This window comes from Electrophorus electricus, chromosome 16, assembly GCF_013358815.1.
Source record: "Electrophorus electricus isolate fEleEle1 chromosome 16, fEleEle1.pri, whole genome shotgun sequence".
Lineage (NCBI taxonomy): Eukaryota > Metazoa > Chordata > Actinopteri > Gymnotiformes > Gymnotidae > Electrophorus > Electrophorus electricus.
The window spans coordinates 13,730,763-13,745,392 of NC_049550.1; the positions used below are offsets into that span (position 1 = coordinate 13,730,763).

At 48.7% G+C, this 14,630-nt stretch overlaps 1 protein-coding gene across 3 annotated transcripts in view; it reads right to left on the reverse strand.

Annotated features, from left to right (window-relative positions):
* Positions 1-1,668: 1,668 nt before the first annotated feature.
* The window catches only part of jag1a (jagged canonical Notch ligand 1a), a 27,006-nt gene continuing 14,044 nt past the window's right edge, over positions 1,669-14,630 (reverse strand). The window contains exons 8-26 of one of the 3 annotated variants that reach the window (XM_035534826.1): positions 12,912-13,022; positions 12,255-12,368; positions 11,751-11,864; positions 11,302-11,348; positions 10,367-10,555; positions 9,560-9,710; positions 8,547-8,711; positions 8,318-8,431; positions 7,952-8,065; positions 7,745-7,858; positions 7,354-7,470; positions 7,107-7,134; positions 6,863-6,948; positions 5,889-6,002; positions 5,577-5,686; positions 4,858-5,082; positions 4,588-4,719; positions 3,334-3,487; positions 1,669-3,124 (exon numbers count right to left, since the gene is read on the reverse strand). In XM_035534826.1, coding sequence (XP_035390719.1) covers positions 2,613-3,124; positions 3,334-3,487; positions 4,588-4,719; positions 4,858-5,082; positions 5,577-5,686; positions 5,889-6,002; positions 6,863-6,948; positions 7,107-7,134; positions 7,354-7,470; positions 7,745-7,858; positions 7,952-8,065; positions 8,318-8,431; positions 8,547-8,711; positions 9,560-9,710; positions 10,367-10,555; positions 11,302-11,348; positions 11,751-11,864; positions 12,255-12,368; positions 12,912-13,022 — 2,711 coding nt within the window. In that variant the 3' untranslated portion in view covers positions 1,669-2,612. Of the gene's footprint in view, positions 3,125-3,333; positions 3,488-4,587; positions 4,720-4,857; positions 5,083-5,576; positions 5,687-5,888; positions 6,003-6,862; positions 6,949-7,106; positions 7,135-7,353; positions 7,471-7,744; positions 7,859-7,951; positions 8,066-8,317; positions 8,432-8,546; positions 8,712-9,559; positions 9,711-10,366; positions 10,556-11,301; positions 11,349-11,750; positions 11,865-12,254; positions 12,369-12,911; positions 13,026-14,630 lie in introns of all 3 variants that reach the window. The other 2 variants (XM_035534827.1, XM_035534825.1) reach the window with 2 other exon arrangements.

Genomic DNA, 14,630 nt, shown 5'->3' on the forward strand with positions numbered 1-14,630 from the left:
TAGAAAATACCCAAGACTTGGGGTCTTACCATCAAACCCAAGACTTTTTTTGTCTTAAACATCAAGCATCAGGGAAAAGACTCATTTAAGATTTTAGTAGAGGTGGACGGTTCCGATTCCAGAAAGTCCAAATCCTCCCCGGAATTTTGTTCCCACCTCATCACTGTCCAATCGACCCTCACCAGCAAAAGTACTGCAGAACAGTTGGTGTACATTTTAAAAACTTTTATGCCTCCAGACTGTAGAACTATTTTTTTTTCTTCTCCAGCACACACACTCGTGAACACGTTGATTATAGAAAAAGGAGGGTTTAAGGGAGACTTGTCCCCTAATCCCTGGCTTCCCAGGCCAGTGAAATAAGAGGAGCAGCAAGCTGGCTGTCTGGCTACTCCGCAGAAAACTCAGTAACAGAACCTGAATGCCTGTTGAGGGAATCCTTCTAGAGGTAAACCACAGTAAGAAATAACTTCAGTCCTGTTACACCACGCTCCACAGTAGGGAGTTAAACTAGCTGCTCTGTTAGCATTATGCTGATTACATGTCGCTGATTGGGCGTGAGAGTCTCGTCTTATAAGGTTTGCTGCTGCTGAGGGTGACTGGTAGCCTAGCGACGTGATGACGTGGTCCTGATATCATTTTCGGACCAGTTCTCAGTGGTAGTCAAGGAAACAGAAGAACCTCTTTGTGCGATTGCGCAGTAAATGCGTTTAGTGGCTCAGTCCAGTAGGCTGAGTTGGTTAGTCTTGATTCCAAGGAGTTGTTACAGATCCAGATTGAGAGTACACTACCTTTCAAGCCACTTTTGTGTACATGGCATTTTTTTAAGTGCCCAATAACAAGTGGACGCAATGCTTAAAAAAACAGCTCCAAAACAAATATATTGTTTCTTACAAAGTATTTAATAAATATTACTTTCCATTGACAAAAAAAGACAAAATGTCATTGCCAGGAGCAACATTTAAAAAAAATAGCAAACAACAAAAACGTCCTCAAGTTTAGGTCTAAAATTAACACTAAATTGGAAGTGAAAATCTTCTCGTTTTGATCAGAAAGGACTAAAATATTATGACCTCTAGCCGGCAACACTCAATAAAAGCAGAGATTCTGGACCGGCCCCTTCCTCTGCAATGCATCGACATTCATTTCTTAAAGTAATACTTTAGCCTAGAAAAACACGATTGAATGAATCCCAAACTTTTCCCCCCTTTTCCACAAAAGCGAATCTTCTTTCCCAGCACTAGTCCACCTAGTCTGTTACCTAAGGAACACTGATACAAGAAACATCAGCACTGGTTATAGTAACCAAGGGATGCTGGAACATTCTAGACTGATTCAAGAGCGATCATATGCCATTCCAGAAATGTTTGTTCACTTCTTTTTGTCTTTGTAGCAAGAGGCATTAAAGGTCATGCATCGTCATCTCACTGGAGAAAGCCCCCTTTCTCCGTCATGATTTTAGTATTTTACAAAAATATTCCCAACAGAAACGTCTAACCAAAAATGTGATATTTAAAACAAAAAGACTGTACAATGCATTTTTGTTCCAATTCAGGCAGGAGATCCACACCCATCATAAGTCTGAAAAATAAAACTATTCTTTCAAGAACACTTTTGGCATTTATGAAATGTGAAACGATACATTTCCATCAAAAATAAGAAAGTACAAGCTTACAAAGCCATCAGACCTTCGACTCTAAACGAAGCACATAAATAAAAGAGAACGGAATGATATGTTTTTGATTATTAAGTTAATAAATCAAATATACACAATGATTAATTAAAAAAATATGTACATACAAAATCTACACAATAGCAACACCATTCTATACCAAAATTTAAATTCTTCATATTGCAAAAGACTGCTGAACCAAGTTTGACCTGCCCACCTGCAAACAATCTGACAAAGCCAAAACAACTACAATAAAAAGAGAATAAATAATGCTAAAGTTCTGATGGTTAATGTGGTCTGGGGATCTGGGGCATTTTTACTAACGATGTAGGATAGGACCTTCTCTCAGACTTGACCGTTTACACAGACCTCAGTGTCGTAAACCCATTACACAAACCAAAACCGATCTCAGACCAGTTTTAAAACACTGTTCTTTACCAACAGTTTTCTCATATGAAGGGGGCTTGGAGACGCCTGTGACGTGATCCCAGGAAAAACACTGACAGACGCTCGTTGGACGCAAACACCAGCACACAGAAACGAGCTGGAATTGAACCATGAAACAACTCCGAGGCTCCAAGTGCCTGTTCGTAGCTCATAAGTCATGACTAGATGAAGCACGCGAAAGTGGTGTCACGGTTTTAAATTGTGTTTCCCCCCCAAAATGTCCTACAAAGCCTCCGCACACTGCACACATCATCGTCCGTCAGGCCCAGCTAACCGCCACGTCTCGGCTGCAGATTTCGCGACGAGGACTTTTCTTTATTTTCGTTTTCGTTTGTTTTTCTTTTCCTTTCGTTCCGGCATTTTAACACGAACCTTCGCATTCCGGAGCGGATCCTTTCGGACAGTGTTCTAGAAGATTCCGGCCCCCGACTCCTCCACTTTCTGTTTGTTGCCTTTTTTCTCCACCTTTTCCAGGTGGGACGTTTTGGCCTCGGTGCTATACGATGTACTCCATTCTGTGTAAACTGTTCTGGGACTCCAGCTCTCTGTTGTCACGCTTGTTAGTCCAGTAGGCCTGCTTCCTCAACAGCCCGTTCAGGCTCGGCCGATCGTCCCCGTCTACCAGCGTGTAGGCCGGCTGCCGGGGAAATCGGGCCTTGTGAAGCCGTTTTTCCGTGTCCGAGTCGTCCTCCGGCTGGCCGGCAAGCTCGGGCGGGAAGCGCGTCCTGATTTTGGCGCTGACGGCGTTCTTGTCGTCACCGAGGAGCTTGTCGACCCCGTTGGTCGCATTCTTCTCGATGTGGTTCCTAATTTGGTTCAGCTGCTCGCGCGCATTGTTAGCGGCAACGCTGTCGTCGGCGGCAGGCACAGGTGATAGGGAGGCGTGGGCGGTCGCCGTGGCGCTGGTATTTTGTTTGCGGCGCCTCCGTACACACCACAGCAACGCAGATGCCAGCGCCAGCACCCAGATCACAGTCACCATGGAAACCAGCACTGGCACCAAGAATTCTACAACAGAGTGAAAGTCATGATCTTCACTGCTAAAAATGTAACATCATTACTTGATTTCAATATTATTAAATTATGTCACTAAAATCAAAATGTAAGTAAAATACACTGTCAAATCCTAGAGCTTCACAACACATAGCTTCTTCAGAATTAGCATCTCCGGGCAGAGGGTAACCTAACACACCCTAACCCTTCCTCCAGACTCGTACCGTTGGGTCCAGTGGTTGGCCTGCTCTGCACACGCACCCCGGAGACAGCGCTCAGGACAGTGCCGTTAATCCCACGCTTGCTCACCACGTCCACGATCATGTCCGTGATCTCTCTACCGGGAGCGCGGCCCACGCCGCCGGTAGCATCAGATGCCTGCAGGGAAACGCATGCTGAGCTCAGACCACAAGGCAATGTGGAACCTCGGACCACATGGAACCTCAGACTTTGAGGAATGTCAGACCACGTGGGACCTCAGACCACGTAGAACCTCAGACCACAAGGCAATGTGGAACCTCAGACTATGAGGAACCTCAGATCATGAAGCTATGTGGAATCTCAGATCATGAAGCTGTGGGACCTCAGGTCATGAGGCTATGTGGAACTTCAGATCATGAGGCTATGTGGGACCTCAGATCATGAGGCTATGTGGGACCTCAGATCATGAAGCTATGAGGAACCTCAGATCATGAAGCTATGAGGAACCTCAAATCATGAGGCTACGTGGGACCTCAGATCATAAGGCTATGAGGAACCTCAGATCATGAGGCTATGTGGGACCTCAGATCATGAGGCTATGTGGGACCACAGACTATCAGGAACCTCAGATCATGAGGCTATGTGGGACCTCAGATCATGAGGCTATGTGGGACCACAGACTATCAGGAACCTCAGATCATGAGGCTATGTGGGACCTCAGATCATGAAGCTATGTGGAACCTGGATTTGGCAAGAGTCGTGGAGGGAGGTGTAGAAATCATCAACAATACAGTATTTTCTCACTTAATCAGATCAATACATTTAAATATGTATATTAAATGTAAGTGTATGGTGTGGGGTATTAGCTTTAACACTTGCAAACCTTTAATATCTGTTTTTTATTTAGATCTGAATACAAAACACGCAAAGCACTACTGAGATTAGGGCTTGGTAGGGTTTTCCCAGCATAATTAACTGTTCAGGCACCAGTAGACATGGGTATTTGAAAATTTAAGCCCTTTATCAAGTTAATGAGTCGTTATATTACCGCAACAATCAAGTAGGCTGAGAAAACTGCCCTCATCACCCAAGAACATCGTTAATGCTATTTAATTAATGTTATGGTATTAGGGTTTAAGTTCATTTGTGGAATTACTGAAGAGCCATTATGTGAATCAGTGTTAGTGTTATGTCTGTGGGAGGTCTGCGTTGCCAAGGGGGCGGGGTCTGAGCAGAGGGGTGTGGCCTGATAAGGCAGGGGCGGAGCGTGTTCATACAATTGTGGTGTGGATTTCGTTGCCGGCGTCATAGGAGGGTTCACAGGTGATGGAGATGGAGTACTCCAGGGAAAGGTTCTTCACCATGTCCAAACTCCGGAGCTCCCGACACACCTGCTCGACCGTTATGCCCTGAGAGAGAGAGAGAGAGAGAGAGAGAGAGAGAGAGAGAGAGAGAGAGAGAGAGAGAGAGATATACAAAATAAACTCATGTCTGACCTGTATCTCGCTACACTCCATCCCCACCTCCTCTAGCACTGCTGATCTCACCTGCTGCATGGCATCTTTGATGAAGGTGAACGTTACGTTGACGCAGTCGCTGTCCGGGTGACATTGGGGCCGGGTGGGTGCCCTTTGACCTGACCAGCACTCGCCCTGTGCGGGGCATGGCCTGACCAAACAGTGGTCCTCACGCAGTGGGATGCACGAGTGGCCGGCGGGGCAATCCCCCCGCCCTGCCCCGATCACGCGGCACGCCCTGGGACCACACCACAGCTGCAAAATAGGTGAAAGGGCACATCTTTAGTACACTGTCTGTACTACATCTTTATGGATCATCTTTAGTACACTGTCTGAGATTGCATATACCTCTGGTTTTAGAGTTAAGGGTTTACAATTAAGCAAAAACAAATCCCACAACCCCTAGATGAATAATCCCCAATTTAAAACTAGTTTGAAAACTAGTTTGAAGGGTTTAATGTTTAATGTACAAACTTTAACCACACTTTCACCACACTAGCTCCATTCTGCATCTGCCATGTGCACCCTTCCAGTGTTAGCTACACTCAGGGAAGGTTGAACTTCAACCTTCGTTAATTCACCATTTCATTAAGAGCATAAGGAGCCCACCTGAACCTCCACAGTGCGCCCAATTCAGCTTTGATGTTTGTAACCTTTGCCCCCTGACCCCTGACACCGTTCACCTGGTGAACAGTCATATCTAGTGAGAGGTAGTTCTTGATCAGCGAATAGCTGATGTGACAGTGTACCTTAGTGCAGGTAACTCTGCCATGGCTACAGCGGCAGGTGTTGCAGTCCTCATCCCACCTCGTTCCGTCGGTTACGAGTCGGCCGCCAGCTGTACACGGGCGACCTGTCACTGTGGGCACAGCAGGGGCCACTTCAGAACACCACGGCCCGACAAAACGATATACACGTCCGTACATAACATGACCAAAGTGTTTTTGTAGAATCTCACGTGACTGAAACCTGTCATAGAGGCAGTGCGAATGTCACCGGCTGAATTCTGGAGCGAAGCATCAAGGGAAATGTAGTTAAAATTTAGATGTTAAAGGGCATACCTTCCTGGCACCTGGTTCCAGTCCTGCCCGGTGGACACAAACAGACGTAGCCATTTATTTCATCCACGCAGGTGGCGCCGAATGCGCACGGAGACACCTGGCATTCGTTAATGTCTGCAGGAAGGAAAAGGCATTGTGTTATTACTCTTTTATTACTGTGTTAGTCACTGTCTGTGGTTAGTGTAGCACAGTGCTGCGTCTGTGGTTGGTGTAGAACAGTGCTGTGTCTGTGGTTACTGTAGCACAGTGCTGTGTCTGTGTATGTGGTTAGTGTAGCACAGTGCTGTGTCTGTGGTTACTGTAGCACAGTGCTGTGTCTGTGGTTAGTGTAGCACAGTGCTGCGTCTGTGTCTGTGGTTACTGTAGCACAGTGCTGTGTCTGTGGTTAGTGTAGCACAGTGCTGTGTCTGTGTCTGTGGTTACTGTAGCACAGTGCTGCGTCTGTGTCTGTGGTTAGTGTAGCACAGTGCTGCGTCTGTGTCTGTGGTTACTGTAGCACAGTGCTGTGTCTGTGTCTGTGGTTAGTGTAGCACAGTGCTGTGTCTGTGTCTGTGGTTAGTGTAGCACAGTGCTGCGTCTGTGTCTGTGGTTACTGTAGCACAGTGCTGTGTCTGTGGTTAGTGTAGCACAGTGCTGCGTCTGTGTCTGTGGTTACTGTAGCACAGTGCTGTGTCTGTGGTTAGTGTAGCACAGTGCTGCGTCTGTGTCTGTGGTTACTGTAGCACAGTGCTGTGTCTGTGTCTGTGGTTAGTGTAGCACAGTGCTGCGTCTGTGTCTGTGGTTACTGTAGCACAGTGCTGTGTCTGTGGTTACTGTAGCACAGTGCTGTGTCTGTGGTTAGTGTAGCACAGTGCTGTGTCTGTGTATGTGGTTGGTGTAGCACAGTGCTGTGTCTGTGTATGTGGTTGGTGTAGCACAGTGCTGTGTCTGTGGTTAGTGTAGCACACCAACATGAACACACACTAGCCACTCACTGATGCGGCAGTCAGGTCCAGCAAAGCCCGCGGCACACTCACACCGGTACCAGTTCTCCCCATCCACACAGGTCCCACTGTTGTAGCTGGAAAGGGGGAGAACAAGGGTCAAAGTTCACAGAGGCTGATCCTGGTGTAATCACATCCTGAACGTTCCCAGGGTATGTGTGCAGAACCATGTGCATTCCATATGTGTGTGCACATGTTTTGCTGAAGGGTAGCTGTGAATGACAGACAGGCTTACCATGGGTGTGGGTTACAGTCATTCGAGTCTGTAAAATGAAACAGAATAAAAAAGTTGCATTTAAAAAAACACAATACAAAAAAAGCCTCACACTGCCCCAAAATGTCTGACTGACCCGGTCAGCAAATTACTGTGCAACAACTACATATCGGAAACTGAACAACTTCCAAGTTTTTATCAAAATGTAATGAAGGCTGTTGTGTTGTCTCTGTGTATGGCAGAAATATCAGAGGAAGTGATGTCATACTCTGTCTGCAGGTATGCCCCTCCCAGCCCTCCTTGCAGACACACGTGAAGCCGTCGCCGTTGACGATGCAGGTAGCTCCGTTCTCACACGGATTTGGGAGGCAGCTGCTGTTTTTGGCTACAGGCGCGCGCACACACACACACACACAAGCACACGCACACATAAACGTGCACACGTGCACATATACACGTGCACACACATGTGCACACATACACATGGACACACGTGCACGTGTGCATATGCATGGACACACACACACACACACATACACACACACCCACACACAAAACCACACACACCCGTTTCACAGGTGCTTAACTTCATTCTGCATATAAGAGCAGCAATGTTGATAACTGTGGAACACGTCACATTTGGGTGTGAGAAATATTACCTATATTACAGGTAGTCCCCTCCCATCCAGACGTGCACATGCATTTGAACGAGTCTACTTCATCGTAGCACGTCCCCCCATTGTTACAGGTGGCCTCGTCGCATTGGCTCTCGCCTGGCAACCAGAGAATCAACTGCCGTCACTCCCAATGTTTTACCAGAGACAAATCCAGACAGAGGTCACGTGGCGAGTGGGGGCGGGGCTTACGTGAGTGACAGGTCTTGCCCTTCCAGCCATTTTTGCACTCGCAGTAGAAGTCGTTCACCAGGTCGCGGCACACGCCACGATCACGGCACGGGATAGTGCGGCAGTCATCGATATCTTTAAAAAAAAGCAAACGCTAAAAGAACTAATAACCGATAAACAAGAACTAATAACCGATAAAAACACATCTTTTGTGTTGACTGTCTGTCCACTTCAGTCCACTACTGAAGTTACTAGAAGACTGTTGCATCTGCAGTGTCCAAACCGCATTAATTATGAAAGCGGATATTAAGGAAAGTTCCCAGGTTTGCAGGGACGTGTGATGAAGTGCACTGGTCCGAGAGGACGTGTGACAAACGTGTGGCTTACTGGTTTCACAGTTCTGTCCTTCCCAGCCATCAGAGCAAATGCACCGGTATACGTTGACTTTATCAATACACGTCCCGCCGTTCTGACACGGGTTGCTCTCACAGTCGTTAATGTCTGAGAAAAGCGCGGGGAGAGAAAACAGAAATCAAAAACGAAGAGAAGAGCAACCCGGCCCGTTACCATGAGCATGCAGCGGACGGTTGGCGTAAGAACAGCACATAACACTTACTCTCGTGGCAGTAGGTTCCGGTGAAGCCCTCCTGACACTCGCAGCTAAACTGGCCCCCGGCGTGGCTACGGCAGCGGCCGTGCGGGCCGCACACGTTGGAGGAAATGAGACGCACGTTTCCCGGGGTGCTGTTGGAAACCACGGCAACCGTGCAGCTGTCAATCACTGTAGGGCAAACAGCGGGGGGCGGGGTTAGAGCGGCCCGGTGCCGTGCGGTTCAGGGTGGGGTGATGGGTGGCGAGGTTTACAGGCTGCTGTGTGGCAGCGCTCCCAGGAGGAGTGCCGCAGGCGATTCACTGTTCCTCTGTTCAAACATCTTCATTATGTCTCTGCTTTGTCCTTTTCCCGAGCGGAGCTTGTGCCCTCCTGAACGAGCGCAGAGCCAAGCTGCCGCTGCCGGAGGCTTAGCGCAGTCGTTGTGCAGTCTGCACCTGGAACCCCCCCGCCCTCGCCCGGCTGTGTAATGTAACTAAAGTCATTGTGTAACGCAACCTGAACTGTTCCAGCAGCAGTGTGGCCCAGGGAAGCCGATGGAGAAGCACGTGCTGCTGTAGCAGGCTCACGTGGGCAGGGCAGAGGCCTCGAGGAGGGGCATCACCAGCCCAGCGGCATCCTGTATTACAGGATGACATTTCAGAGTGTGTGTGTGTGTGTGTGTGTGTGTGTGTGTCAGGGACAGGCATCCAGAGACACAGGGCGGAGAACTATGGTACATCATCACAAAAAGCTTAAGTTGGATCCTCTGGGCCTTTGTAAGGACTCTAAGCTCACAGACAGAGAGAGAGAGGGAGAAAGGGAGAGAGAGCGCGAGTGAGAGAATTTGCTGAAGTGGCTGTGGTCCGGTCACTGCTACAATTACCACTGAGACAAGTACAATGGGAATGAGGAGAACGTGACACGATGTAACCTGTGTGAACTGTGTAAACCATTCTGTCGCTTTAAACAAATGGAAACTGCACACACAGCCACACATGCAGGTGAGCACACACACACACACACACACGCTGCCATACCTTGGCACGGCGTGGTACGGCAGTGGTCTTTGAGATGGGAGCAGTTTTTGCCCTCGTAGTCTTCAGGACATTTACAATAATATTCCATCGCAAGGTTGAAACACTGAGCTCCGTTTTGACAGGGATCACCCTCACAGAAGTCGATGTCCAGCTGCAAAGCAAAAACAAACACACAAACAAACAAACAAACAAACAAACCAAGTTTAAACACCACAAACTTTAACTGAATTTAAAAGTCACATCCTTATACAAACTTCCTCTAGATTGCCTCTCGATTATCCCAGAAGGTTGTTGTAGTCCTGACAGTGTCTTTGTGGTACTAGTGTTTTTGGAATGCCGAGCTAGTGAGTCAGCCCGGAGTAAGTGGGTCAGAGCTCGCCAGGCCGTGCGTGCGCTCCCATGGCAGACACGCGTCTTTACAGGCAGGAGACTGAAGGGCTAACCTGTCACCATGGCAGCACGGCTGGGCTGTTGCGGAGAGGAAGCGACCGGTAGTTTGTGGTCGGTGATGACATGAAGGGACTTGACAGTATGGGTGGAGAGAACTGGCACTGCCCGGGAATCACAACAGCTCCGTTTGAACGGAAACAATGTGTGGTTATGGCACGCTGGAGGGAGTTATGGAAACATATCGGGCTGCCATAACAGACCTAATCAGGTGTGGTGGGTAACTCGAGCAATCTGCAAGAATTTTAATCTTATAGCCAAGTTCTAGAGTGTTCGACCAAGGAATGCCTCAGACTGGGTGTGTCAGCATGCACGCGTGCGTGTGAGCGTGTGTGTGTTTGAGCACGCTGGGGCGCTCACTTTTCTGTCACGCACTTGGCAGAGGTTTCCAGAGAAACCAGGCAGGCAGAGACACTGGAAGCCATTGACGTCGTCTTGGCAACGGCCCCCGTTGAGGCAGGGGTGGCTGGCACACTCGTCCATATCCCTCTCACAGTGGTCACCCACAAAACCCGGAGCGCACAGACACCTGTAGCCATTTACCAGGTCCTGGGAGAGAGAGAGAGAGAGAGAGAGAGAGGGGTATTTTAATATATATTTCAAATGCACACACTATCTTCACAAGCGTTCTCATCGCACCGAGCGGAAGGTAAATCTCATATATTCTAATCAACCGGTTTCCTTTCATCGAACCCATCCATCAGGGATGAACCGATCCATGAGCTCCGATGGAACTCCGGAGCCCGTTCCAGCTTGGCTTCTCCTTATTCCAGAGAACATTTGTGGAAGGAGAGAGGTCACTGAGGTAAAAGCCGCTAAACGTGAGAGGCAAACTGAGGGAGGGGAGAGAGGGAAGAAGAAAGGTGCTCTCTCTCTCTCTCTCTCTCTCTCTCTGTGTCTGGCAGGAGTCAGGAATGTTTATGGAAATCTGATCTACTGTGTTCATCCAGTCTTCCTCCCACCCGTAGGCTTTCTTTCCCCCCCAGATGGCTCCCGCTCCCTCTCTCTCCCTCTCTCTCCCTCTCTCTCCCTCTCTCTCCCTCCGTCTGCTCTCCAAAGCATGACTCAGCGGCCACTATTTTTGAACAGGAGGGCTGGAGAGAGAGATGGAGGGACGTGATAGGGAGAGAGGTTGAGAGGGAGAGATGAGGGTGAGAGAGAAAGGTGGGGGGGGAGACAAACCCCCCTCCAAACCCTGCCAGAAACAACGGAAACACTCGAGGAAGCCCCCCGAAACATCAGCAGGCCGTGTGTGTGGGTGCAAATACCACCCGCACACCCGCGCACACGCCTACCTTACAAGATCCGCCGTTCAGGCACTGTCCTTGGCAGTCGTTAATGTCTGCAAAGAAATAGGAAAAAAAATGAACAAACAAGCCAAACAAGCGAAGAAATAATTCCAAAGTGAACAACTGAGAGCTAACGTGAGCCTAACGTGAGCCTAACGTGAGCCAGTCCTGACTCCACCACCCTGTTTGAGTTGGACGCTATCACTAGCAGCTAACTAATGGACACAGATAAGACTGTGCACTTTACCATGCTAGTCATTTATCAAATGACTAATGCTTCCCCCCCTACACACACACCCCAACACAAACACGATCTAATTGTGTAATAACGTGAGAGCTTACTATTTTAATAGGCCCTGAAATGTAGATGAGGAAAACACATCTTTGTGTCCTACACGATGTCACGTAAAGGGTCAGGGGATATAAGACAGGCCTTTCAGTAACAAGCTACTTACTGATGTCACAGTTGTGTCCTGTCCAACCAGAAAGGCACTCGCAGAAGTATCCACCAATCAGGTTTCGGCAGGAATGGGCATTCACGCAGGGGTTCTCAGCACATTCATTAGCATCTACACACACACACACACACACACACACACACACACACACACACAGAAAACGATAAAGAGCAGAGAGAGACTGAATCTATTACTGATGATCATGTGTGTGTGTGTGTGTGTGTGTGTGTGTGTGTGTGTGTGTGTGTGTGTGTGTGTGTGTGTGTGTGTGTGTGTGTGTGGTTGGAAGTGGTGCACTATAGCACGAAACAAAGGTGGGGGTCTTTCAAAGATCTGTTTCTGACATTCTTACATGGGTGGGTTTGTTACCATGGCAAGGAACTTTAGAAGCAGTGAGAGAAAAAGAGAGGAATAGAATGATAGTGAGAGACAGACAGAAAGAGAGAGAGAGAGAGAGAGAGAGAGAGAGAGAGAGAGAGAGAGAGAGAGAGAGAGAGTGACCGATGAGGCAGGTCTTGCCAGTCCACTGTGAAGGACAGATGCACCTGAAGCTGTTGACAAGATCCACACATGTGCCAGCATGGTTACATGGGTTAGGACTGCAGTCATCTTCATCTGAGGAAGAGCACAGGGTGTTACCGAACAGAGCTCAGCTAAAAACACCGAGGGGTCTCAGCTTGTTTGAATGATCTCACCCACACACACACACACACACACACACATACACACAGAAAACACACACACACACACACACACACACACACACACACACACACACAAAACACACACACACACACACACACACACACAGAAAACACACACACACACACACAGAAAACACACACACACACACACACACACAGAAAACACACACACACACACACACACAGAAAACACACACACACACACACACAATCTAAGAATGAGCACATTCTTGTCTTCTGTGTGTGGGCTGCCCCTTCTCGAGGTCTATTCTGTGGCAGAAGGCTTGTGACTGGCTACGATCTCTCCCTGTTGTTTGTCTGCGATAGTAAGTATGGCTGTCTGGACTATGTCACTGCTTTGTTTGTGTTCTCGCTGTTCTTCCCAGAACTGTTTGTGGTTTACTCGGCGTTCTGCCACACTGGATTCTGGGTAGTGTAGTTCATGAGCACTCACTGACGCTGCAGGATGGGCCGGTCCAGCCAGGAGTGCACTGGCACCTGAAGCCCTGACTGCTCTCCACACAGCTCCCCCTGTTAAAGCACGGCTCCGAGAGACAGGCGTTGTCTGCTGCACGAGAGAGACCAGAGGAGAGACAGAGATGGTGTTTAATAGGGAGAGTCTTGGCTCTGCCCCCACCCCAGCTCTCTGTCTACCCACAACTCCCTCCCCGCTGTCTCTCCCCTTTATCAGATGCAGTTAGCGGACTGGAAAGCCCCTTTGGCCTTTCTCACACCAACACACACACACACACACACACACACACACACACACACACACACAGAAGAAAAGAGAAGAAAATAACAGAAGACAACAGACTACACCCTAACACTGCCCTCATGAGCAGTTTGGTGCTGTGAGTCAGGAAATACCGTGCATGCACACACACACACACACACACACACTCACACACACACACACACACACACACAGGGAACTTGGGGGGCTACACATTGGGATGCATTCCTGTACCCAAATCAATTAATGCACACTGCGTTCTTTGGCATGTCTCAGAGACAGAGTGCTTGATTGATATTTCTTGTGCGTGCGTGCGTGCGTGTGTTTATTTAGGCTTGGCTGGGTCCCCCCTAGTCTCCTACACTCCTTGTTTCCTCTTTCTCATTCACTGAAGGACTGATGCTGGTATTAAAACACATTCTAGAGAAACGAGGCAGGAAAGGACAGAACAAGAGAGAAAAATGGAGAGAAGGGGGGGTCCCCAAGTCAGATAAGAAGAACCTAAAGTCAGAGAAAGAGGTAAAGCAGAAATTGTGCTATTAAAATAATGGGTATAACAACAAAGTTTAAGAGGCCGAATACTTGCTTACTGAAGCTGAAATTTAGGGTTAATTTTACCTCACCCACACCATTCAACCTGACCCACACTACCTCACCCACACCATTCAACCTGACCCACACTACCTCACCCACACCATTCAACCTGACCCACACTACCTCACCCACACCATTCAACCTGACCCACACTACCTCACCCACACCATTCAACCTGACCCACACTACCTCACCCACACCATTCAACCTGACCCAGACTACCTCACCCACACCATTCAACCTGACCCACACTACCTCACCCACACCATTCAACCTGACCCAGACTACCTCACCCACACCATTCAACCTGACCCACACTACCTCACCCACACCATTCAACCTGACCCACACTACCTCACCCACACCATTCAACCTGACCCACACTACCTCACCCACACCATTCAACCTGACCCAGACTACCTCACCCACACCATTCAACCTGACCCAGACTACCTCACCCACACCATTCAACCTGACCCAGACTACCTCACCCACACCATTCAACCTGACCCAGACTACCTCACCCACACCATTCAACCTGACCCACACTACCTCACCCACACCATTCAACCTGACCCACACTACCTCACCCACACCATTCAACCTGACCCAGACTACCTCACCCACACCATTCAACCTGACCCAGACTACCTCACCCACACCATTCAACCTGACCCACACTACCTCACCCACCATTCAACCTGACCCAGACTACCTCACCCACACCATTCAACCTGACCCAGACTACCTCACCCACACCATTCAACCTGACCCACACTACCTCACCCACACCATTCAACCTGACCCAGACTACCTCACCCACACCATTCAACCTGACCCACA